The sequence below is a fragment of the Palaemon carinicauda genome, chromosome 11 (assembly GCF_036898095.1).
Source record: "Palaemon carinicauda isolate YSFRI2023 chromosome 11, ASM3689809v2, whole genome shotgun sequence".
In the NCBI taxonomy this organism is placed as follows: Eukaryota; Metazoa; Arthropoda; class Malacostraca; order Decapoda; family Palaemonidae; genus Palaemon; species Palaemon carinicauda.
The window spans coordinates 57,377,601-57,405,331 of record NC_090735.1 but is presented as its reverse complement, the minus strand read 5'-3'; the positions used below and the strand labels follow the sequence as shown (position 1 = coordinate 57,405,331).

The 27,731-nt window shown below is 33.5% G+C and overlaps 1 protein-coding gene across 2 annotated transcripts in view; it reads left to right on the top strand.

Annotated features, from left to right (window-relative positions):
• Window positions 1-27,731, top strand: part of LOC137650026 (DBH-like monooxygenase protein 1) — a 128,450-nt gene that overhangs the window by 87,174 nt on the left and 13,545 nt on the right. For both annotated transcript variants that reach the window (XM_068383042.1, XM_068383041.1), the window contains exons 4-13: window positions 2,421-2,570; window positions 18,484-18,654; window positions 20,249-20,335; window positions 21,246-21,441; window positions 22,277-22,381; window positions 24,357-24,520; window positions 25,328-25,445; window positions 26,091-26,215; window positions 27,017-27,159; window positions 27,572-27,598. In XM_068383042.1, the coding sequence (XP_068239143.1) occupies window positions 2,421-2,570; window positions 18,484-18,654; window positions 20,249-20,335; window positions 21,246-21,441; window positions 22,277-22,381; window positions 24,357-24,520; window positions 25,328-25,445; window positions 26,091-26,215; window positions 27,017-27,159; window positions 27,572-27,598 (1,286 nt within the window). The remainder of the gene's footprint in view (window positions 1-2,420; window positions 2,571-18,483; window positions 18,655-20,248; window positions 20,336-21,245; window positions 21,442-22,276; window positions 22,382-24,356; window positions 24,521-25,327; window positions 25,446-26,090; window positions 26,216-27,016; window positions 27,160-27,571; window positions 27,599-27,731) is intronic.

Genomic DNA, 27,731 nt, shown 5'->3' with positions numbered 1-27,731 from the left:
ATCAATTTCTCTATCTTTTTTTATACTACAGTATATTTCATTAATATTAATTCTACATTTCTTCAATATCCTTTTCATTATACAACTCGAATGCTTATGCTGGTCATAATAGTAAAATGATATAACAGATCTGATGAAACTGAACAAAGAATTCAAGTTCAAGGAAGTTCTCCATGTCCGTTTATTTCAGAGCCACGGAACCGTTTGATTGTCTTATGAATAACTATAATTGCCCCTCTCTCTCTCTCTCTCTCTCTCTCTCTCTCTCTCTCTCTCTCTCTCTCTCTCTCTCTCTCTCTCTCTCTCTCTCTCTCTCCTCTCTCTCTCTCTCTCTCTCAGTATTTCAGTATTGAAATTTATTGAGGTAACAAATTTCCATATTTTACGAGAACGAAAAGAATCGTTAATATCAACAGCAACAATTATACTAATGATGACAATGATGTTAATATTAGTAATCAGATGATTAACAATTTTGATTAATACATGTGACAGACTGACATCACGAATAATAATAATAATAATAATAATAATATAGCTCGTGTGCTAACATCAGCTGAGCTTCAAACAGCTTTTTCCAATTCGTTTTATTATTCTTATTTTCTTTTTAAACCCGTCTTCCAGCCTTCATCCCTTAAAAGCCTGATATCATCACCTGTTTGGGTCAATTCTCCTTCTTTCAACTATTGTAGTCCAACTGTATAGCAGGATGCATGGTCGGATACTGGTGTCAACTTTCTCCAACTATTTCTGTTACTCGTATCTTATTCCCCGAGCACCACCCCACCCATATCCCTCTGCACCATATTATTATTATTATTATTATTATTATTATTATTATTATTATTAATATTATTATTATTTGCTCAGCTACAACCCTAGTTTGAAAAGCAGGATGCTATAAACCCAAAGGCTCCAACAGGGAAAATAGCCCAGTGAGGAAAGGAAATAAGGAAACAAACTACAAGAGATGTTTAAGAATAACAACATTAGAATAAATCTTTCATATATAAGCTGTAAAACTTCAAAATATCAAGAGCAACAGAAATAAGATAGAATAGTGTGCCCAAGTGTACCCTCGAGCAAAAAAAAAACTTTTCCCCAAGACAGTGGAAGCTCATGGTACAAAGGCTATTGCACTACCCAAGACTAGAGAACTATGATTTCATTTTGGAGTATCCTTCTCGTAGAAGAGCTGCTTACCATAGCTAAAGCGTCTCTTCTACCTTTACCAAGAAGAAAAGTAGCCACACAATCCACCTTTTCATCACTGGCATGCTCTTAGCTCTCTTGGTTAATTCCATCTGCCCGTTTCTTATTACAGGGCCATGATATCTTGCACGAGTTTTCCTAACCTAATCTTTTACATTTCACATACCGTACATTCTTCTTATATCATGTCTCTTTCTCCTATCCAGTAGCGATATTCCAGCAGTCCATCTCACCACCCTCATCTCAGTTCTTTCCAACAGTCCCTTCTCTTTCCACATTAATGCCCAAATTTTTTCCCCAAGGAACTGTCTTGCAAATCTTCATTTTGGCATTTCTTGTCTAAAATAACTCTAGTTCTCTTCATTTCTGCTAAGCTTCTTTTTCTGTGTCTCACTGCTTCCTTGGTACCGCCTTCCTCACTTATTATTGATCCCTAATAGTTAAACTTATTGTTCTGCCTTATCACTGTACCATTTTCCATTTGGATGTTTACTTTTTTTCATGTCCTTCATGTCCATTAGGTCAGTCTTATCAATCCTTGAATCCTTCCTTTATAGGGCTTCTTCCCATGCTAAAAACCTTTCTTGCACTTCTTTTTATGTCTGTTATAATGACAAATCCGGCAAGGCACTGAAATACGAATTGCGTTGAAATATTTTTTTTATATTTTCCTCTTTAAAAGTTTCTTTTGAATTTGACTTTTCTATACCAAAGCGTATATCGTTTTTTTTTTATGATTAATTATCACCTTGGAGTATTCCTTGAGAGAACTCCGTTGTATACTATACGAATTTTTTGTAATCTTGCGGTTTTAATTTTCCAAAAGCACAGGTTTGAATGACCAATACAAAAAAAAGAGTTGTGGGTCTAAACTGAGTTTTATGAAATACATGCATGCTTACTTGTATAATGCAAAATTAATGTAACAACATTATGAATTTTTCAGTATGGTTAAAAAAATTGTATTGATTAAAATATTAAAAGAGGTGATCAGTGGTATAAGACTGCTTCATAGATTTTATTATTTTGATAATTCTGATTACCCAGATAGCCTATGATGTGTCTTTAAGATAATCTTTAATCAACCTTCCTTTTTACCATTAGCATTCTTAGTATTAAAGGCCTACTAAATTTTATTATTAAATTCCTTCTTCCATGAACATGTTCCACGTTAAGCTCAACATTAACACTCTTCTTTCCATTTCCAGGACCGTTATGCTTTCGCGTACTTAACGCCATCTATTGACAATTCCCAGGATTACCAGTTGCTGGGTGGCTATCAGAACGCCAGTCACACCGTCATCCGGTTTTCCAGGCCCTGGACAACTTGCGATAACCAACATGACTTTCAGCTGTCAGTAAGTTTTCTCATTAATCATATTTCACTTCCGGTTTGTCAGGATTTAGGTAAGTTTTCTTGATCATTGACATTGGTATTCTATTCGGAATCGAATAACTCGTATAAGCTGACGTTGCAGTACACTTAATCAGTTTCCTAATGATAATTCAAACTGAGATATGGATTGGTAAATTTTATATTAGTGACAGATTTTGACAATTTCTTTAAATTCTGAGAGGGGAATCCAACTGATTAACTGAATTATTTATGGAACCTGTCGTCGCAGAAACTGTGGTCAGTCCACTTATAATTTTGTTTAAAAATTAGTCCATCAGGTTTCTTTTAATAACAAGCGTTGGTGTTTATTTATTTAGAAAAACAATGAAAATGACAATTAGATCGATTAATCGAGTAAATTATGTAAGATGGCATTGCAAAATCTATAGTTATTCAGCTCTTAGAAATTCAAACAGAAAATGTGGGAAAAAATATAAGCCTAATGTTATTTTGTGTAACTCGGTCGTTAAGGAGAATGGATAAATGAAGATGAAGAACAAACAATAGGACTCAAGTTCCAAAAAAAAAAAAAAAAAAAAACAATATACTAACTCACTCAGGCAAGAAAACTAATAATAATAATGCAGCCACAAACAAAATTGAAAGAATGGAATAACTTGCAAGTAGGAAAATAAACAATTCTCAAATCGAATAGTCTTGATGTGGATAATTGCAGACTAAATTTTGGATGTTGTGATCTGACAGATGTTTTGAGGTCACTAGAAGGAGGATGAACACTTTCTTTTGTTCATGGGAGCTGTAAAAGAAGTTACATTTGCAAAAAAATAAATAAATAAATGAAAAATAGCCAGATCACCAAGATGGATATAAGTTATGGTTAGATCAGGGTTATAAATTTGACAAATTTTTCTTTGATTCATGGGATCCCAGAAAGTATGGAAGCAGTACAGAGTTTTTCTGTACTGCCAAGTATACATAACAAAAAAAAATTCATTAATTTTCAAAGCATTTTCAGCAATTAGATAGGTTGACCTTTAATTCAGTTTCACTGATACAGTGTGGTAGCCTATAGGAAACATCCCTGCCTGGCGATCTACTGGACTGGGGTTCGAGACCCACTCAAGCCTGGAACTTTTATGTAGTGTCTGCAACCTCACCATCCTTGTAAGCTAGGGAGGGGGGATTTTTGGAGAGCCTATAGCGCTATCTGATGAGTCATCATTAGCCATTCCCTTGCCCTCCCTGGTCCTAGCTTGGGTGGAGAGGGTGCTTGGCCGCTGATCATATGTATAAACTGTATGGTCAGTCTCTAGGGCATTGTCCTGCTATCTAGGGCATTGTCGCTGTCCCTTACCTTTGCCATTCGTGAACAACCTTAAAAATTTCAAACCTTTCAACTGGAGAAAGGCATAAACTGTCGTGGAGGCTTGGACTCTGGACATGCGTATGATACAGGAAGATCCGACGATTGTATTTAATAAAGATTAAAGCAAATAGATGAAGATTGAGCATTCGAGATAGTGTTCGAACAACTGGGTTTAAACGAAAGGTAAAGAAAGCCGAGATGTAAGGGGGAGTTTGGAAGAGGTGAATAGAGCAAAGTCAATTCCGAGGAGGATGGACAAAGTAAACGAAACAATAGAACCCTTTGAAGCTGAAATAGAGATCCGAAAGACAACAGATGTCTATTGGTCAGTAGTAACTAATAAAGGGAAGGAAGTGAGAAAATAATGTAACAGCTTTGAAGAACAATAGGAGAAGTCTGGAAATTCTAGAAGCAGATGTTGTAGACAATGAAGAATGTACAAATGAGAAACGAATCTCGCTAAGCTTAAAAGTTTCACAGCAATGCTTGCAAAATCCATTTTAGCAATCAAGTTGCAATCAAGTTGCTCGAGGACATGGGATTTTAGTTTCATTTTATTTCGCTATTTTTTTTTTTTTATCATATTAGAACTATAAGTAAATTCTCAAGACAGTAACTGAGCAACGCAAGATAGTGTGTTATACATTCAAATCAATATATAATTCTATATCTTCCTATAGATACCGAATACCTTAAAAGTTGACGTTGCAACGATAATGGTTCACATTCATTTTAATATTTACATAATTTCCCCATCTAAAAATATAACTATATGTGGAGTATAAAAGAAGGCATTGTCATCATCAACTGTATCAACAGACAAGTGTACAGATTTTGTCAGTTTTCCTTCCCTCGCTAACATGAATTTATCAAAAACCAAAGAAAATGTTGATGTGATTAACCATTCTACATAACTAACGAGATAACAAAAGTGATGATATAAGCATTGCTATTTTACCACGAGCTCTTTTGTACATGCCAGGAAATATTACAAGAAAGAATCTCCTTGAGATAGGATTTCTAGAAATCCAATCGTCCAAGAGGGAAGAACAATTTCAAACCACGGTTTGGTTTCGCTTGACCGCATAGGCCTATCATATTTCAAACAAGCCCTGATACCCAGATATTCCTCTGTATGCGGGTGACATTCTTGGTGTTGGGAAGGGGGGGAAGGGATTTTCCTTTACATTACGGTCTCTCTCTCTCTCTCTCTCTCTCTCTCTCTCTCTCTCTCTCTCTCTCTCTCTCTCTCATATATATATATATATATATATATATATATATATATATATATATATATATATATATGTGTGTGTGTGTGTGTGTGTGTGTGTGTGCTCACATTAATACACACGTGTGTGTGTTTGACAGAGAGAGAGAGATTGCACACGCGTACTTGTCTGTGCGCATGCGTGCGTGCATTGAAAATATATGAGCATACCCAAAGTCCCAAACAGCTACCTGAGTCATAGTTGACGAGAGCAGTCACTGAACGACAAAAGCTGTCAACTTACAACAGCATCGGCGACCACAGTCTCTTCGCCGCCAGTTTATTTCAACTAATCAATCAATCTTCTGAGGCTGTCTGTCCAGAAAAGTAAAAAGGAATTTAAAGCTACTTTTACCAATATTTTGTTCTCAGAGTTACGATGATCCATATATATATTTATTTATATAATTCCATTATACAGCTGTTTTTCCTGTATTTAATATAAGTACTAAAACCATTTTCATTCAAACTATTTCCATACTAAAGCCCTCACATACTCATATACTTTGCAATGATGACAAAATTATGTTATTTTATTACAAATAAATTTGCTAAAAGAGATGAATTTTTATGCAAACTACGTAACGGTGCTCTGACTTTTTGTTAGGAAGGTACAGCATTCATGGATCATTTATCGTCAGGAATGGCATAATATAAAATATATAAAGGATTAGTTACAAAAATTACCTTAATGCACATAAAAGAAAAACTGAAATATAAGCAAGATTTTGAAATGCAATATATAGTATTCTCTTCGAACGAGTTAACCGTTCTTTTCCAAAGCACCGAAGAGCATTGTTTCCCTTTATTCTGCTTTTAACAAATTCTAGCGAAATCGTCTTGAGTTCTTGTAGTCAATATTTTAAAGTAGAAAAGATAAAACAAATAGTTTCTTCTTGTCAGCGCTAGTGCTTAGAAGTGAGGTGTAACTCTTAGACGAAGGACTCGCCTAATGGGTGATGTATGAGCTGTTTTCTGGTCAAATTTTAGTCCCGAAATTTCCTAATGAAGGCAATGCCTTATGATAAATAATTTGGTTCGCATAATATTACTTAGCTATAGTTACGGCCTTTACGAACAAGAGTGACTTAAGTTTAGCAATAGAGATAAAAATGTTGGTTACCTTGTTTAAAGTTTCGCGATGAAATTTTAAATATTAAATTCTTTATTACAAGAGTTAATCGGTATCGGTAAAGGTATCTAAAGATTCTAACGAATCCACTAATGCTGGACCCTTAATAAAACGTAACGAGGATATTAGGGATGAAAAACTGCACTAATCCAACGAATATAGTTGGTAAACCTAATACAGGTTACGAATGTAGTGTAAATAAATAGTAACCTTAAGGTATTTACTATTAGGTACTCATAAATGTTCGGTAAATAATTTCTCATGTCAATAGATACAGTAATAGAGGAATGTTTGGTAACTGGCTTGCTGACAATGGTAGTGTTTAATTGCCAGTGTTAATGAATGCCTAATGTGATTTATTTTATTTAAAGTCTCTTCGGATTCTCTATACGCCGTCAATGAAAACGTGGTCTTTTAAATGTAAGAACTGTGTGAAATTATCCAATTTTTTTATTGTGCTTGATATGCAATGACGATACAAACGAGGTTTTAGTCGTTAATTACCTCAGCCAGCAAAGTTTGGAGGATGTTATGTTTTCGCCTCTTGAGTGTTTGTGGGTGTGTTTCTTTGTGAACAGTTACTGCCACAAATTCAATCGTAGAGTAATGGAGGGATTAACTGTTAGGTAAATGGATGGAGGTGATTAGATTTTGGAAGGTCAAGGTTAAGGTCACGGTCAAGCAAAATTTCCAATTCACGTAATCAGCCATAAGTTTGTCACAGAGACTTTAAACTTGGTTCACATTTTAGTGTATAAAATTCCATGCCAATTAATATATGTCATGGTCAAGGTTGAGTGAAAGTCAAGAAATAATCTGCCATGGCGGAGGTTTGACCATTACTGAGTGCCCCTCTAGTTTATTATACAGTACGTTTATGTTGGTTTCTTATGTAATTCTTTTGCATTATTAATATCGGTAATGCCTTAATTGGTTGGTCAGTTCTTTGTCCCCCCCCCCCCCCCCAAGCATTTTGCTTTTACAGTGGTTTTGCAATGACTAATTTTAAAGCAGCTTTATTGAAGGATTATGGCTGTTATGTTGCAGATTATTGGTATTTGTATGTATTGTAGTTGTTTGTAGGTCTTCTAAGATCAAATCTAAATTTGGAATAACTCGGTAATAGATAATGTGCATTGGTAAATTTATTTAATGTTTGTCAACCTCGTAGGAGGTAAGTTATATTTGCAAATTCTCAGTCATGGATAATTTATAGTCTTCTATTTACTGCAGGTTTATGTAGTGGAGGTAATTTGTAGTTATGGTAGTCTGTTAATGACCAATTTGCAATAATCTATTTGATGTAGATTTATGATGGTCCCATTGGAGTTAAATTTGCAATTACAATATATCTGTAATATTTTCATTCAAATGATTGAAGGTTTGTTTATACTATATGTTCATGTTGGTTCCGTAGGAAGTAACTTTGTATTATCAATGTCAGTAGTCCTTTATTTAGTTGGTAAGTTCTTTATAAGCTTGTCTGCCCCTTATAAAACATTTTCCATTTGCGTTCTCTCTGTAATCGCTAATTTGCTTAAGAATATTTGAAGTAGGATTATGTTGGTCCTGCTGCTTAGGTTTCACAATCTCATTTATGTTTGTACAAATCAGTCTTTAGTAGGCTTATGTTGCTCTTGAAGAAAATTTAGTTTTATATCTTCAACGTGGTATTATTATAAGTAATACTATTACTAGCAAAGCTATAACCCTAGTTGGCAAAGCAAATTGCTGCAAGACTATGGGCTCCAACAAGGAAACTATCCCAATGAGGAAAAGGAAGTAGATAAACTATACGAAAAGTAATAATAAGGAATATAGAATATCTTAAGATTTGATAACAGCGTTCATTTATTGCAGGTTCGAATTCGACATGTAGGAGGTATTTTGGCATTTCCAGCGTCATAGTAATGATCATTTTTAGTTATGTCATCGAAGAGTTATGTTGTCCCCCTGGAAAATATGATTTTGAAATATTTTACAATGACTAATATGCAATCTTCAATACAGTGTAGTTTTCTGATGGGGCAGTTGGAGGTAATTTGCATTTGTAATAACCGTACAGTCTCTAAATTGACTTAATTATAACAGACCATTTTTTGGTGAGATGTTAATGCTATAGATACTTTGTATTTATTTTTCTTGTTAATTAAATAACAGATGCAACTCATCTAGAGGGCCACACAGAAGAAAGCATGCCTTCGCCATGCCAAGTAATCTTCTTTTGCTCTTAATACCACTACGTACATGTACTTCGATATATTAACTTCAAATTCGAATGGATTTTTTTCTTGGGTCATAGCCCCACATGTGCACGGAGTTCCGTTGAAATTGGTTCAGTAATTTTGGCGTAATGTTGTTCTCAAACAAAAATTAACATTGCAATTATTTTCAACGTACTTTTGCCTACTTGTACTGCGATGGATTTTCTTCAAAATCGAATGGATTTGACCCCCGAGTCATAACCCCCCCCCCTCCCCCCCCCCCCCCATATCCACAAAGTTCTGGTTGGTTTAGTAGTCTTGGCGTAATGTTCATAAACAAAAAATTAACATTTATATTATACCCAGAAGGACTACTGCGTACTTGTACCTTGATGTACTTATCCAAAATGTTACAAATTCATCATTGAGTCATACCCAACATGACTACAAAGTCTGGTTAAAATCGATACTGTGGTGAATACATACCCTTCACAAAATCATCTTATTTTACTTGGACCGGCAAAATAAGCTTAAAAGTAGGTTTGTCTATTTTACCGGGACCGGCTAAATAGCCTCTTCCAATTATTTTTAAGCCAATTTATTGTAGCTATTTGTTGATCTTTAAGGTGTAATTTATACTTGTATGTGTTCTGGATAATTCTTGGATTTAAATGTATTATATATTTGTTGTACCCGTAAAAATTCAGGACATATGCAGTGGCTGCGTTGCTAATCTGTAGTAGCAAACAAATTTATTGTAAGGGTTATCTTGTTCTCTTTGGAAGTGATTTGCAAGTGACAAGTCTCAGTAATGGCTAACTTCATCAATTTCATATATATTTGTTGTCGCTGTAGCAGGCGATTAGCTTTTCACATTTCTTAACTGTTAATTTGTAGGGATTTTCCAAACGACAGAGCAAAGTTCGTCGAACAAAACTGTTTCCATACCAGATGAGTTCGAAGTGGGCTTCAAATAAGAGAGAATATGAAACCTGGTATGGCAACAAAAAGTGATAACGCCAACTTTCCCTCATTAAATGGCAATCTGGTAACAGTTTCGTTCAACGAACTTTGCTCAGTCATCTGAAAGGTCCCTTAATAGTTAATTCATCATAGACAACTATTAGTCTCCTAAATCCTAAAAAAGGAATATGCATTTATAATGTTACTTCAAGGGCTAAATTTGAGCTGTTGATTTATTGAAAGCTTGTCATAGCTTCTGAAAGAAGTTTAGATTTTCAATTCATTTGATAATTTGCTGCCGTACATTTATTGTAATTTTTTTTTTTTTTTTTTTTTTTTAAACATAATCTTTATTTGCAATGTATCAGTAATGGTTAATTTGAAGCCATTTTTTTTTTTTTTTTTTTATTCTCGTAGAACATAATCTTTATTTGCAATGTATCAGTAATGGCTAATTTGAAGCCATTTATTTTTACTGTAGGTTTTGTGCCTTTGCAATGTTACGATAATTGCAAATGTTTCCTTTAACTAATTGTAGATTACTTTTCCCGTAGGATTTAATTTGCATGCGCAGTGTCTGCAATTGCTAATCTGCAAGTCAATTATAATGGGATAATTGGAGAGCAATTTGCAGTGCATTAGGGAAAGTGACTCTTTAGAGAGAGAGTTTAAAAGTCAGAAAGGATCGGTTTGGATCTCTAAATGTTTACTGTGTAGATTTCATTCTTAATATAGTGTTGAAACCCAGAACTCAGCGCCTGGCAATATGGCTTAAATATATACATCCAATACTACCCGGTCTTTCACAATTATGCGAAAAAAAATTAGGAACTTTTTGATTAATTCACATTAGGGAAAATGGGTTTATTAATTTACACCTTCACGAAAAGACTAAATCAACTTCCATCTAGCTGTGGTAGGTTTACTGATAGATTAATGTTTTGTCATATAATTTATTCATTTGATTAAGAAAAAGTATAGCAATGTCTGATTATTTTTCACAAACGCTGATAATTCGTTGACGATACATATCTACAGATTTAAGTAGCATTCAGTGCAAATAATTTTTCATAAAATTGATTTGAGGATTTCTTGACAGATTTTAGCAAAAATTTGGTGCACACTGCGATATAGTAGTTTGCACTTTATAAGTACAAATTAATTGTATAAAAACATTTGGGATTGCTAAAATATTTAAGAAATGTATATAGCACTGAGTAATCAAACTGTTATTTAAGTAAAATAGAATGTCACTTCGATGTATTACTTGCACAATTGTACAAATTACGTTGACATATGCCGGTAAGGAAACTTTACAAAATGACTATTCAGACAAACTCCTGATTGACAAAGTACAGTTTCACTAAAATAATCATACAAATATGACTTTGAATGTATGTATGTATGTTTGTAATGCAGTATGTATGTATGTACGTATGTTTGCAATGCAGTATGCAAAAAGACTTAATTTTTTTTTAAATTTCATTTTGCAAAATATTTCAATTTTGCATAACTTTACCTATATCACGGTGACATGACACAGTCCACAAGAAAAATATGTACACTATACAAAGTGCTTTAATAGAAAAAAAAATACTCCCATCTCAAATAGCTATCCCTATAATTAGATAGTAAATTAATGGTTTATGATAACCAATGATATTTCAATCACTCCCATAACTCACTGTTGACGTGGCTTACAGCCTTCCTTACTCCTGCCGCCAAAGTGGTACAGTTTTCTGCGAACTCGTTAATGTGATTCTTCAATGTTGCTTTAACACAGCTAAACAAAGGTCAGTTGGGTTCAAAAAGGGTGAATGCAGAATGAACCCGACTTTGTGGTTTTGTATAACTTAACCTATATCATAGTGGCAATGCGCATTATCCATAATTAATACGGTTTCCAATTATTAAATAAAAAAAAAAGATAGATTCTTTGAGAATTCACTTCATGATGAACTAAAATTGCCATATCAGAAATAAACGCTATCGAACATATGTTGGTTCCTCTGATCAACTCTTTACGGTTCAGTTTACATCTCACTGCTTGGCTGTACTATTGCTTTAAGGTCTCTTTCAAAAACGTAGATACAATGTTTTTGCAACCCCTAATCGCATATGTAATGTGCATACCTCTAGCTTCCTTTTCAACTGGAGAGGCACTGTCCTGTTGTACATTTTTACATTTTACATAGTAATTTCGCTGCATCTGGCGCAGTCGACAATAGTCATAAAAATTGAACGTTACAAGAAATGACTACCTCAGTGCCTGGTTAAGTTCATTGATGGTAATTGTTGGAATCACTTCTATCGTAGTCAATAGAAACTCTGATTTCCACCAGCAATCATAAGCTTTCTTCCAGATTCTAAGCAATTTGAAAAATTACATTTTTCTCTGGTAGATTCTTACAATTCCATATGTTGTTGTCCTCTTCATGCCAAGTTCAGCATTTGTGACGAAAAAAAATCTTGGTTCCCTTTATAATTTTAGACGTCTATGAACATTAATATGACAATGGCTTGAAGTTCAAAACTATATATAGCCTAAGCTCGTGTCGGGCAATCCCTGCCCTTTGTTGTCCAAGGATAAATAACATTTTCTTTGATTGTTTACTGTAACAGTCATAGACTTGCCTCGCGATGAAATTGTCGTTAGAGATTTGGCTTGTCTTTGCCTTTTTTTCTTTCTTTCTTTCTTTGTCGTGCAAATTGTTTCACTGGCTATTTTTCTCAAGTGTCAAGTTGATATTAACTTTTATATAAGTAATTCACGAACTTTTTCATTGTCGTATGATTTTAATTACTGTCCTTGTTCCTCGAAAATTTGTTTTCATAAATTGCAAGTACTGTCCTTTCCAAATTTACTTTCCCGTTGATAAATCTAGTATAATTGGAAACTATTAAAGTAACCTCTCTTTACACTGCTTCAAACTACTATTTACTCTCAACATATTACGGCTTTTAAATCTATGTATTTACACAAGACGTCGTTTTGACTGCCGTTCTTTAATTGAAAGGTGAAGTACATTGCTAATACTACAATCGTAACAACGGCGCTTAGTTTATTTAGCTCTTTTAACTTTTTATAGCCACTCGAGATTTAAGAGCTTTATGGGCGTGTGCTATAAGTTTATAAATGTTTACCTTTGTCGTCTGAAAGTCTTAATTGTTCTTGGTGATTTGCGTTTTGTAACCCTGATGTAAGTGGAAGGAAATAGTTTTGTTGGCTTTTAGTTAGGAAACTTACATGGAATTTGCTGGTTTATGCAACGCTTTTAAAAAGAAAAAAAATATAGTTTCCCGATTACTTTATTATTGACGTTAAATTATTCTTTGTTTTTTTTTAATGTTTATATTCATTAATACAATGGTTGTCATGAAATCTAACAATTTAGTTTTTTTATTATTTATGATTATATTATTTAAAGTGTGTTTTTTCCACTTACCAAAGTATCTTGGATAACAAGTCCACCTCAACTACAAATATATATTTAAAGGAAATAACCAGTTACGTCGATTTAATATATATATATATATATATATATATATATATATATATATATATATATATATATATATATATATATATATATATATATATATATATATATATATATATATATATATATATATATATATATATATGTGTGTGTGTGTGTGTGTATATATATATTTAGATAACTCCAAATCTCATTTTCTGTACGAACGGTGTACCTGTTCGTAATCAATTTTTTTATTCTATCATTTCTGACAATTTTTATTGGAAGTGTTTTGATTAATATACAGTAGCTATGATTTTGAATAATATTTTAAGCTGTAAATGACTTTACAAAAGTCATTATCATTGTTTTTTTTTTTTTAAGTTCTAGTAGGCAACACCTAAACTCATTAATATTCCAACCATTGAAATTCCCTTAGCAAATAAGATTGTTCCCCATTTACCGCTTAAGGAATTTAAACAAGCATTCGTGGAATTTGACAAGAATTACAGCAGATAGGTTTCACCTTGATTACTGTCTAGGGAATAATAAGAATTTAAGTACAGTTGGCTTCATTAATTCCGGTACACTTCAAGGTAAACTAAGGAGATGGCTGACAGCTGTACATTGTATAATACAATATACAGTTATCCGACATCTCCTCAGCTTCCCATGAAGTGTACCGAAATTAATGAAGCCAACTGTACTGAGAGAGAGAGAGAGAGAGAGAGAGAGAGAGAGAGAGAGAGAGAGAGAGAGAGAGAGAGAGAGAGAGAGAGAGAGAGATGAAGAAATCGGTCGTTTTGTTTGATGTGCCATAATATGAAAATATCTGATTGAGACGAATGTTATTTTTCCTCTACCCCTACATATAAGTTAAGAGAACGTCTAATAAAACTGAACCAATCTTTTAAATTGCGCATAATATCAGCACAGTTGGAAAACTGAAGTTACAACCAGCCGAGATGTCACACACACTAACATAAACTAGTGAAAACTTAAAACGATCTATATTATATATTTATGATGATTTAAAACTGATTCGCCTCCCAAATTGATGATTAATTTATACTTTTTGCATACAATAACTGACAAAGTAGGATACGTGTGAAATGCATGTACTGTATACAAAGTTTATCCGAAGCGTACAATGGATTCCTCATTTTGACCTCTTTAGCAAATACATATCGCAATATTGAACCAATTTCTACACTTATGAAAAAAATCTCTTAAAATTAATGTGCAAAGGTTAGGTTAATACATGCACCTAAACGTTTAAGCACGCACAGAAAGAAACCATGGCGCATATTCATCTTCTCGTTTACCGTTCTTGTAATTTAGGTCGAGCATATTTTCCCCCCGTTAATTTGCAGGTATGAAATGAGCACGACACACACATGCAGTTTTAAATCCGGTTCGGAAAAATGATTTCTGATTAACGCAAGCATGCGATAAATCTTTCCTTTACTGATTTCTAATACTTTTTTCCGTGGTGGAATTGGTACATGACTTTTTTTTTCGTTCCATATACATTAATGGCACGATATTCGACGTGAAGCGTAATTTGCCTGTTATTTTAATACCTTCGCGAATATCGTAGAATCTTGATCAGCTCGTATCAATACCTCCGTGAATACCACTAATCGTACGATTTTAGCCCTTTGAATGGCAGTGATAAAAAGTCTTTGAAATTCAAAGTATGATGATTTTTTTTTTACTGTAAAACCTGACGTACTACAAATGTATTCTTTGGGAAAAGTTTTGAACTTCATTTCATTGCTGCTCTTACTTTAGTTAACAGTACTAAAAAGTTATTTTCTCGGCTGTGCATTGGATGAAAGGATTGATTTCATAAATAGTTGCTATAAGTGACATGGTCATAGGCATATGGGCTTCTATGGATTGAAGTGATCCAATCAACCATTTTAATAGTTTTTGTAATTACATCACATGGCCCTTCTTTATTAAACTAGCATATCGGGATCATATTTGAATATGACGGCCTAAAGTATTAGGTGTGTGAACCTACACACAGAAGTGTATATCTTATGTTGATTTATAATAACCTGGAATTAGACTTTTTGTGAACATTTAATCCGTTAAAGATACAAGAGAATATATACTGACGACTGAGGAAACTTTATATGTAGTAATGAATGTCGTGAAAAACTGTTTCTGATAGAAGAACTGATCGCTTTAAATCCTTGAATATGCTTCATAATATAAGAAATAAGAAGGTATGGAGTCAATAGAGGAGTTGGTCCTTTCTGAAAAAGATTGGCGTCGTCACAGAAATCGAGAACAGAATACCACAGCTTTAGAAGGGGGATTACTGTACACCTGTTTAGATTGATTGATTTTTGAGTTTTCTTGACTCCTGGCATTACACACGTTTAAGATGGAAGTCGAATGAAGTTTTAAGTAAAATCCCAATTGTATTCTTCTATGAGTTCCTCTTGCTTGAGGGTCACTATTCTATCTGATTAATCTTCCTCATTTTTTGTTAAGGTTTTTATAGTTTATATAGGAAATATTTATCTTAATTTTGTTAATCGTTTCCTTTCTTAACTGGGCTATTTTCCCTGTTGGGGTCCCTGGGCTTATAGCCTCCTGTTTTTCCAACTAGGTTTGTAACATAGCAAATAATAATAATAATAATAATAATAATAATAATAATAATAATAATAATAATAATAATAATAATAATAATAATAATAATAATAATAATAATAATAATTATATTTTGCTGCACACTTATGACTTCCCTTAGAACATTTTCCAGTGGAAAGGGTGTCATTCCCCGTTGATTATAATCGGTGCTATATTCGTTTTTTCGAAGGATTTTCACACACCTTACCAAGGTAACTCAAACTGGGGCTATTTGAAGTGCTGAAATTTATCATAAAATTTAAATCAACCATGAAATGGGTAAATTACCCGCTTTTGGTAGATCAAGAAAGGCTATTTAATATCTATCTTGAAGCCCTGCTATTGGGGTACACGATTTTGAGTCTTCATAATTGCATTACTAGTAATATTGCTAATTGCCTGTTTGGAGCAAATTTTTATTTTGCCTAGTACCCCTTTACGGTTTTTTTTTTAACATAACAAAACTGCAAAATTTAAGCGGATCTTGATTTTTATTTTTGCCATATTTTCTGGATTACGTAAGCACCATATTTTAAGAATTATTTTTAATTGATTACTGAATTATTTTAAATTGATTACTTCTTTGTTTCGGTTAACATGTAATTTAGATTTTGATCATGAAATTTAATCTTAATATTTTCCTTCCATGCTTGACCTTTTTTTTTTTTCATACATGACAATCACGTGTCTTGACTACTTACCCCACATGACACTAAAATCAATGAACGACTACATTAGCTGTGTAACAGGACAATAAGTTATTAACAGCAATAAGATAATGGAATTTATAATATTAGTAACATAACAACAATATCAATAGAAACTATAACAGTAAAATACTGTCATAATTTAACCGTAATAATAATGGTAATGATATTCAAGTGTTAGTAATGATACCAATAATTACAATAAAAGTAGAAGTAAGTTCATGTTCATGAACAGTCTTGCATTAATTATCATAAGGAACTTGCTGCTCCCAGACTCTGAACGACACTGGTAATCAAGTCATCTCGTAAATCTTAACAAAGTATTAACTGATCGATGCCAATCTGATAAAGCTTTAAAACCGTTTGTGATTAGCACCTTTCGGTTACGCCTTCCCATTAACTACTTCACGACCTACTTGCGAAAGGAATTCCTCTTCCAGAAGTTCTAAACACCCTCTGTCAACCCCCCCCCCTCCCTCCAAGCTCAGAATATCTCTCATCTCTTCCCCTCCTCTTCAACCCTCTGATTTCTTGTGTTTTTACACTTATTGGTGTATTGGACTTATAATTTAATACTGCCACGTTAAATAAATTTTCCTCATTTCTGTCTTTATTTTTGTTTTGAAAAAACATGCCATTCTTTCCAAAAGTAAGATTTGATTTATATAAATACACTAACTCCTGTTTTTCCAGGAGTACTAGGGCGGGTGAAATGCTCCTATTTCACGTAGAGTTGCACATTCGCTTCTGGTAAAGATGAGGATGATATGTTCAGTTGAATTAGAACATTTTGGTAATTAAAGTTTTTACTTGCTTCACTGTCACCAAGTGTATGTTAATTTAGTAACTTTTAACCACCAACTGCTTGCGAGGCTCTACCGCAAGAAATACGTTGAAAAAGGTCATTAATATGTCAACGGAGAATTTATGTGACCTGAGCACAGCCTGTACTGAGATCACAGCTTTTTATTCGAAAAACTGTTCGTTCTTCGGTGATTTGTAGTTCCTCCTGCTGAATCATGAGACCTTTATCACTGCGCGACCTTTATTTCTGTACGAAGAGTCTTGGATTATGTTTGTTACATTTATCTGTGTTCCTGAGGAGCCTTTGTTTATGCGAGCTTTATCTCAAGGCTTGTCATGAGGCGACTTTTTATCTCCATGCGATATTTGATGTTTTGCAGGCCATTTTCCATAAAATACTTGGTTCATGAGGTCGAGCCCTGTTTGCCGATTCTATGTTGCATTTTCCCTCTACTTTTGTCTCCTCTAGTAAACTTAGTTCAAAATGTAGTAATCATTACATCCAAGACCTACGAACAAGACTTATGTTTATCTTGAAGTATAGAGAGCAAATATTTTTTCCCAATGTTTATCTTCCCAATGCATATCTTATATTTTTGCAAAGTTTCTCACTTTTATTAATGCTGGCCTTTATCAATAACAGGATTTTTTTTTAATTTGATTATCGCTATGAAGTTCCAGAATAACTACATTTCAGAGGTTCACTCTATTCACAAGGACAAGAGTTTGAAAATGAAGGGGGCGGTAAATTCTATACTCCGTTACACACTATAAAAAACAGTCAGCGTTGTTTTTGTCATGTCTGATAAATCCTGTCTAGTGGAGTTGGTTACTCTTGGAATAAACAGAAAAATTGCACTTAACTAAATGAATATATTTTTTCTTAAATATTTTTTTCATATCACTATTTTGATTTTGTTCGATAAAAGTTTGACAAATCTTCAATTGTATTCCAGAACTTTTGCTAAGAATTTTTGTATTGAATTGATTATTCATTTTATTCCATGATAGAGATGACTGTAGTTTAAAACTTTTTAGGAGATGAACATGCATTACTAAATTTATATCTCCATTTATAGACCTTTTGTTTATCGTATGACATTCATGATATATTAATTGCATTTTATCAAACAATTCATTGAAAAACTTATGGGTTATTTTTCTAAACTCTTGCTATCCACATATAAGACATTCAATAAAAACAATTTTTTTTTCAAAGGACAGGGTGATATGAACTTGCACAGATCAATTATATTGCTCATAGAAACATAGCAATTGTTTTCGTAGTTGTTTTCGCATTATCAGAGGATAACAATTTATTAATACTTCTGAATCCGCAGGGTGATACGGTAAGAGTGATCTGGGCGTACGATGATGAGGACCCCTACGGCATGGAAAGGATACAGAGGCATGGTCACCAAGGGATAAGAAGCCTTTATCTACGGGAACCTCGACCTCAAAATCTACCTGCGAATCCGGACGTCCTGTATTGGGACGTACTCTCGCCAAAGGTAAGGTGGTACCTTAATGATGTCCTATCATTGAACATAATTTAAATTTAGCCAAGTTGTATTTGTGTTATGACCGTCTAGGGACGTGCACTTGCCAGAGTTTCTTTGCAGATATTATATCCTATATTTGAACGGGTGTAGGGAACTTCGGGGTTACTAAAGACTAGAATCAAACTCTCTTCTATTTATGTTTTACTTTAGTTACTATCTACACATATATGCAATCACATACATTCGCAGTTGTACCTTAGATATTACTTTAAACTCTAAAGTACTTAATACTTAATATCACTTATTCCCAATTCAATAAACTTCTACACTTAGTCTTCAGCAACCACAAACAACATAAACATACATAAACACGTATCATATGACGATGCTGTTTTTGACAATACCACAGGATATTTTTTAATCTTTGTAGAGTTTTTTATTTCTCTGGCAATAAAAAATATGAATAAAAATACTTCACAATAATGTTTTTCAACAATAAATTACAATATTTAAGCACCGATAAGTAATAATTCAGCAAGTTAAGTTCAACTTTAAATTTATTTCCTTATTGCTTTCATTCGTTTTTATCTTTGTTCTTCATGACTTCTTATGAACTTCACTATTACGCTTTCATGAACTTAATTGTTACTCTTAAAAAGGGTCAATAAAGGTCTGCACATATTGCATTACTACCCTTACAGACACAAAGAAGGAAACTTCCTGTGGTGTTTAGGCAACCAACTAGGTCCACACACACGACCTAGTACAAATCTAGGCAAATAGAAAGAAAATCGGTAACAACCTTTGATTCCATCTTTCAGGAAAAGAAAGCAAAACTGTGGAAACTGGCAAATAGGAGGCAAAAATGATTAGATTTAAAAATCTTATAACCCCCACCACAAGAGTACTCTATTCTCTTTTGAGAGTATCATTTGCATTACGGACCCTCTATACTGGAACGTGGTCTCATGGGTATTACATGTGTGTTTTCTATTGCACACGTTTTGCATTAGGATATTCTTATGCCAAAGGATTTTGAATGTTTCTGATTATATCACTTGCAAGAGCAATTGAAAGGATATTTGTCTGATTTAGTTTTGATAATAAAAATCGATCTCTCGGTTATAGATGATCGTAGTATCAAAATGGACAAATCCATACAAAAGACGAAAGAGTCTGGCGTAAGGTTTTAGGAATCCCAAGCCTGATAAAATACAAAAGAAATAGCTTAACACCACATAGTTTCATAGTTCTACCTTCCAAGATGAGGTTGTAGTAAACAAGATTTCCATAAACTTCATCTGCCAATTCTAATTATATCAAATTCTGGTGACATTAAGGAATTGGGTTTTATAAAATATTGAAATAATGCGTAGCAGATGTTAAACAAAAATAATTGCCTTAGATGCTTTGTTTTATAGTATTTATGTTGCTCAGAATTATATTATAGTTATTGGGAACTCTCTCTCTCGCCTCTGGAGTATATATTGGGTCACGGTTAGTCCTATTTCCCACTAAATATTTATTACATCCAGATTTTGGGTTAATGACTCTAATCCAGCATCGAAATTGAATACCATTCATTTACCTTTTAACTTTCCAGGTATCTCTGCCGGACAACCTTCGGACACTTTATTGGTGCAAACTCTACAAAATCCCAGATCTCACGAGAAAAACTCATGTTATTGGAGTGAGTATTTTTGTAAAATAGAAATCTTCTATGTAGTTCTTTTTAATGTTCGTTGTCTGATGATGTTACTAGAATTGTTTCTAAATAGTTGGTAAAGAATTCAGTCTTAATGACCCTTTGATTAGAATCTTGACGTATTCGAGAAGTCAACGGGAATAAATTTTATGTAAAAATGTCTAAAATATTTCACTTTCTTTAAGTATGACAGGACAAAAAGAACCTGAAATAAAGTGCATGTTCATATGGTAAGATGGAATGCAACACATTTTATTATTCACAAAAGCTATTATAAAGATATTTCTCATATCTCCCATGTTTCTTTCTGGTAACATTCAACTTGCTTCAACTTGACTACTTTAAGGACTGCTTTCCGGGTCCTATCACGTAGGGAAACCCTACTCTCTACAGGACGTTTATCATATGCATTCTTAGGTATTATGCATATCACACTGCATAACTAGCTTTTATTATCAAATCCTCATTGCTTACTTTACTTAAAGGGCTACTTTTCTGGTCCTATACAGCAGGGGAACCCTACTCTCTATAGGACCTTCAGTCATTTTATTATGTGCATTTCGAGCCATTCAGAATTTCACACCGCATATTACTCGTTTATTGTGAAATCCACACTATCGAAGCACCTAGATAAAAAGTCCTCAGTTTAATTTTGAAAGCCCTAATATCTTCAGTCTTTCGTATGTTTAGTGAGAGCTTATTGCATAGTTTGGAAGCCGCAAAGTACCTAGCACATACAGTAGACATATATTTTGGTTCCAGTAATTTGAAACCACTGTAACTGTTTTTGCGTCAACATTATTGAAGCACTTGGAGAATAACTGTCTTCACTTTCTTATTGAACGAAATATTTCTAATTTCCGGCTAAAATTACCACCATTAATTTTTTTTCCAGTATCGACCAGCCATTCAATCTGGAAATGAGCAGCATGTCCACCACATGTTACTCTATGAATGTCACCTGGATAATGCTCATCAGTACCTGGATAAGTTCGTGGAGGCTCCTGGCGCTCAGTGCTATGATCGCAACATGCCATTTTCGTGGTCTGCTTGTAACACTCCTATTGTGGCTTGGGCGGTTGGCTCTGAAGGTAAGGGTTTCAAGCACACAGAGAGAGAGAGAGAGAGAGAGAGAGAGAGAGAGAGAGAGAGAGAGAGAGAGAGAGAGAGAGAGAGAGAGAGTGAGTGAGTGTGTGTGTGTGTGTGTGTGTGTGTGTGTGTGTGTGTGTGTGTGTGTGTGTGTGTGTATTGAAATATGACATTTTACAGAGAAGCCTACGATATGAAGATTTCAATTTGGTCTTCTATAAAAGCAGAATATGATTTTAAGGTTTATCTATGGACAAACCAGATTATGATTTGAGTTCATCTAAAGAAGCAAATTATAATCTTATTTTGTCCATGAACAATGCAGACTATAATTATTTCATCAATGAACAAAGCAGACAATTATTCAGTTTTGTCAGTGAACAAAGCAAGTTATGATAGTTTTATCTATGAACAAAGCAGATTATAATTATGTATAACAAAGCAGATTTTAATTATATATAATTTATCAACAAAACAGGTTATATTTATCTATAATTTATGAACAAAGCGGATTATAATTATATATAACCGATGAAAAAAGCCCATTATAATTATATATAATTTATAAATAAAGCAGTTTGATTATATTGACTTTATCAAAGATCTTATCAAAGATCTAAGAAAATTATGATGTCTTCACCTATGAATGCAGCAAATTATAATCATATTTTATCTATGCACAAAGTATATATTTGAATTTCATTTTTGAGCAAAAATATATATTTTTTCCTTCTATAAGCAAAGTAGATGCCAGTGGTTTTATGAATAAACAAAGTATAGTATGCTCATCTTTTTTTCTCTTAAACAAAGCAGATTATAATTCAGTTTGGTCTACAGGTGAAATGTATCCAGATCACGTAGGTGTCCCGTTGGGGGCTGAACATGGGGGAGCTACGTACTTCATGCTGGAAATACACTACGATAATCCTAACCTCAGAAAAGGTTAGTAATTTTTCATGACAGTGTTTTCCATAACAATGTACTTTATTCCTTAATATAATGAATCGACTAATAGTCGAGACTTATTTACAAAATTCCTGTAATAATTGCTTACCTAATTTAATTTTTTTTTTTTTATCTGGTTAAGTTTATTTAGATCTCCATATTTAAATCACGCAAGTCAATAATAACAGGAAGCTTTCTAGAGAGATGGTTGGTATTGGATGAAATTTGTAAAGTTTAACATTAAATATTTAATCTAATAAATTTACAGGTGACTTGGTAATGTTCTAATACGATTAATCAAAATATCCTGTGAAAATTATTGTAGTTTTGTTTTCGCTCTAGTAAGACTATTATTCAAATTAAATTCGCTTCCACTCTCATGAAATTATGCAATTTTTTTTTCTCTTTTTTTTTTTTTATAGAATCCTCGTAAAGATGTCAAAATTCATTTGTTATAATATTTTACATATCATTCTTTGGATTAAGATTAAAATCCTTATGGTAGAAGAGAGTTGGGATCATGGTACTGGGGAAAATTTCTAGGCACTGGAGCCAAAGAAGCTACTCGCCACAGAGGTAATTGAGGAAAACTCCCACTCTCCCTATTAACTAAAAGTTAAGGAATTGAATAGCAGGATGGAAGTAAGGGAGCGGGAATGGGGTTAAAGTAGAAGTCTAATAAATAAAGAGTAGTTGTAACTAGGAGATGAATATATTCTGCGACAAAAAAAGAAAAATAAGCTATACCAAAGTTTACAGTACATAACGGGAGGTGTGATAATAGTACTACCTATCTTAAAGGCCTGATGGTAGAATCTATTAAAATATTGGTAATATTTGTAGATTAGAAACATAGAAAGGTGAAGTTATACATTTTAAGAAATATACTTATGGCTTTTTAAAGAAAATAGATAATCTTTAAAAAAAAAATTTATAGATCAGTGATATAGAAAAAAATTATATTGAAACATGATTTGTATTTCCAGCATTAGGCTCGATATTTTTCTCTCCTCAGTGTTACATTCTTTACACGAGTATTAATAAATTCAAAGATATTCCAATCCCATCTCGTCTCTAATATATTTAGTCTGGCAGGATTTTGCAATTATAAAGGTATTTCCATCAACATTATCTTCCCTTTTAGCAATTCAAGGCGTAATTCCAGCAGCATTATTTTGCCTTTTAGCAATTCAAGGGTTAATTCCAGCAAAATTATTTCGCCTTTTAGCAGCTCAAGGGTTAATTCTAACTGCATTATCCCGCCTTTTAGCAATTCAAGGGTTAATTCTAACTGCATTATCCCGCCTTTTAGCAATTCAAGGGTTAATTCCAGCAACATTATCTTGCCTTTTAGCAATTCAAGGGGTAGTTCTAGCAACATCATCTTGCCTTCTAGCAACTCGGGGGGGGGGGGGGGGGTAATTCCAGCAACATTATTTTGCCTTTTAGCAATTCAAGGGTTAATTCCAGCAACATTATCTTGCCTTTTAGCAATTCAAGGGTTAATTCCAGCAATATTATCTTGCCTTTTAGCAATCAAGGGGTAATTCTAGCAACATCTTCTTGCCTTCTAGCAACTCGGGGGGAGGGGTAATTCCAGCAACATTATCTTGCCTTCTAGCAATTCAAGAGGTAATTCCAGTGACATTATCTTGCCTATAGCATTTCAAGTGGCAATTCCATCAAGATTATATTACCCTTAGCAATTTAAGGGGTAATTCCATGAACATTATCTTGCCTTTTAGCTTTTCAAGGGGTAATTCCAGCAACATTATCTTGCCTTCAGCAATGAGGGGTAATTCCAGCAACATCATCTTGCCTTCAGTAATTCAAGGGGTAATTCCAACAACATTATCTTGTCTTTAGGAATTCAAGGGGTGATTCCAGCAATATTATCTTGCATTTTAGCAGTTGAAGAGGTAATTCCAGAAAAAGTTTCATGCCTTTTATAAGACTATTTTCCCTCTTACAGGTGTAACTGACAACTCTGGAGTTCGGATTCATTACACCCACAAGTTACGCCAATATGATGCTGGTATCCTCACATTAGGCCACATTGTCTCGCCAACGCACATTATTCCTCCAGGGCAGAAGTGGCAGACAGTGGCCCATTGCACTGATGCCTGTACTGCAAGAGTAAGAAGAAAGTTCCTTTAAGCATGTGGGTTTTGTGGTGTTTGACATAATTGTCCTTGGTCTCCTAGGCATTTCATAGATTTGCTTATCTCACTATTCTAATTTGTTCCTTTCATATGTTTGTTTGTCTATATTAATTTTTTTATATATCAGGAGATCGGGTAAAAAAACTGGTGCTTCTGTCTTATTCTAAGTTTTATTTGAATAATGCAACCAAATCCTACAGCAGTTCTGTTTTGGGTTTATCCCTTGTGTTATTTGGCTATATGTCAATTACCTTTGTTTGCAACTCTGCACTGCTTTGTCGACAGCGTAATTCAGTAGTACCAATTCACTGTACTATTCATTACAGTGTTCTAGAAAAGGTAAAAGCCTCCCATGAGAAGTTTTTTAGATAAATGTGTCTAGGGCAGACCAGTTGGTTATAAGAAAGTGTCTCGAATTGTATTAAGTAAATTTTGAGTATAGGTAATTTGTTTAATGAAATGGTAGTTCCAATCAAATGTTTATGCTGTATTTCATCCCGAATTTATTAGGAAAGTGAAGTACTAAAGTATTTATTTATGGCTGAAAGTATTATAAAAATTTAGTGGTATACAGTATCTGTTCTCCCAATCTTAGTGCTATTACTGTATTATCGATAAACAGAGCTTTTACTGCTACAATGTCTCATAACCATTCAAGTCTTCTATTTTTTTCTTCATAGATTTCATGGATTTTATGAAATTTTATGAAATCAATGTAAGTTTTCACCCAAGTGCTACCCACCATTGAATTCAACTTGATAACCGCTGTCGTTATTTTCAGGGAATACCTCCAGGGGGCATAAAGGTGTTTCAAGGGTTTCTTCATGCTCATCTCTTAGCGTCTTCCATATCTATACAACAAATACGTAAGGGAAGAGAAATGCCTGTTGTCTTCAAAGGTGAGGATATTGTAATGTTATTAATCACTCTTTCCTTTTATGAATCGTTGAAATGTTAAAAAGTATTATATTGCCTCGACTGTTCAATGAGGCTCATTAATGTCGAGGTTCTTTACTCAAACCTGGGTCTGGGTATATTATCACTCTTGTTGTAATAGTAGTAGTAGTAGTAGTAGTAGTAGTAGTAGATAGTGTCGAATGTTTCATTTTGGTGTGTATGCTTATTTAACTTGCTAAGGCCTGGGTTTCTTCTTATCAAAAAGTCTAATCTTACTTGATAGGAACCAAACTAAGTACTTTCAATAATTAAGTAGTGCCATTAGCAATGTGCACAATTTTTCTATACAGATTTTAGATAAACACCCATAGTTCCTAGTTTTAGATTTCTTCCAATTTTAATTATTTTGATTCATTTGATACTAAAGGGGGTAGCCTGCTTTATGAAAACTGCATTTATTCTAATGAACAGACTACATATTCACAATATCTCTTGAAGCTGACTTTAGTTTAAAACTTTTTTTTAGAGATGTTACGAGTCGTCGACTGCAACTGTTCAATTCTTAGAAGTTGGAAAGCCGAGGATTATAGAGTGAGTTTTGCGTGATAAATGAAATGCTTGGCATTAATGTGTGTATTTCTTCTCAGATATGAGCTATGATTTCAACTACCAACAAGCGAGGGTTCTCGAAGAGGATATGGAGATTTTACCTGGCGATTCACTCGTAGTAAAGTGTGGATATGACTCTACTAAAAGAAAGTCTCCAACCTTTGTAAGTATACAATAAATTTCTTAGTGTTTGGGTCACATAGTAATACCAATCAATTATTCGATTTAAGTTCCCTCAGTAATATACTTTGAGAATATTTTAATATCGCCAGAGAATGTGGTTGCATAATAGCTTGCCTAAGAGAAGATGGAAGTAATTAATTTTGGCATGTGTTTCACTCCTTGACTTAAAATTATTACAGTACGTCTTATAAAATCCAGGTTTACTTGAAAGACACTTTTTTTTCTAAGCCAGTCGAGTCGCAAAATCTACCCCGTAAGCTGTATCAAAAAATGTCTTGTGATACTGTTCCCCATACATTATTTCAATACAGTAAAAATTGAGTTTTCTTATAGCTTATTCAAATGTTCTTCAGTACGGTTTTGTATACAGCCTATTTATGTAGACCTTAATAGTTCTCCTGTTCTTGTTATGGTACATATTTGTGTTTGAGCCCTTATGGAAAATAGTTCTCTTGTTCTCCACAATAGTTTTCTATATCATTTTATAGGTTAATACTATTGATTTATGTTTGTACGTAATAGCAGTAATTAGGTAGTGATTGTTGGTAATTTAATCTCCTCAAGAGTAATCTGTTCAGTTAACTGCAGTTTAGAAAACCTTCCAATATACAGTATCCTTAAATATTTTTTTTTATCAATCGCGCATCAAGTACGTTATTGATTTCTAAATCAAACATTGTTTGCTTTTCAAAGAAGAATGCACTCGCAAAAATATACATGTGTGTGTCTGTCTGTAAGTGTTATCTAATCATTTAATTAAATCAATTTCTGTAATTTACAGGGAGGCTTTAGTACAGAGGATGAAATGTGCCTGGCTTTCCTGACGTATTACCCGAGAGTCAACCTCTCAGGATGTTACTCCAAACCAGATATGGCCCTTGTGTTTGATACGTTTGGTATTGAAAATCTATATAACAATGATATGTAAGTATTGAGACTTTTACAGTTTCTACAAATGGCTTTGGCTATGTATCATAAGAGAGTGAAATTATAGGATGCCAAATTAGTTTCTCATGCTGGTCAAATAACTATCAACTTATGCTTCATGCTGCATAGATACATTTGGTCATTTGTAGGCCTATACTGCATTACAAAACTTTGAACCATAATTTTTTTACAATGATAGAATTTTTTGTCATGAGTACATCCTTAGTGTTTCACATAATTCAACTTCATAAAGTAATTTCATTACAATCAACAAAGTATTCCAACCTTCTATTTATATTTTATGAATAGTTTCAGTATTAGTCACATACCATTTATGAATGGGAGTATATTATGTTATGGGGAGAAAAAAAAAAGAATTTTCATCATTCTTTATTATATTTTATTACAGGTCGATATTCAATGATCAGAGTTTCAGGTGTGTATCAATATATCTTTTCAAGATGTTACAGATAAGGTTATATGTGAAACTTAAAGCAATGTAATTTCCACAAACTTCACCCAATCATTCATATTGTCTATTGTTTTTCATTATAAACATCCATATTTCT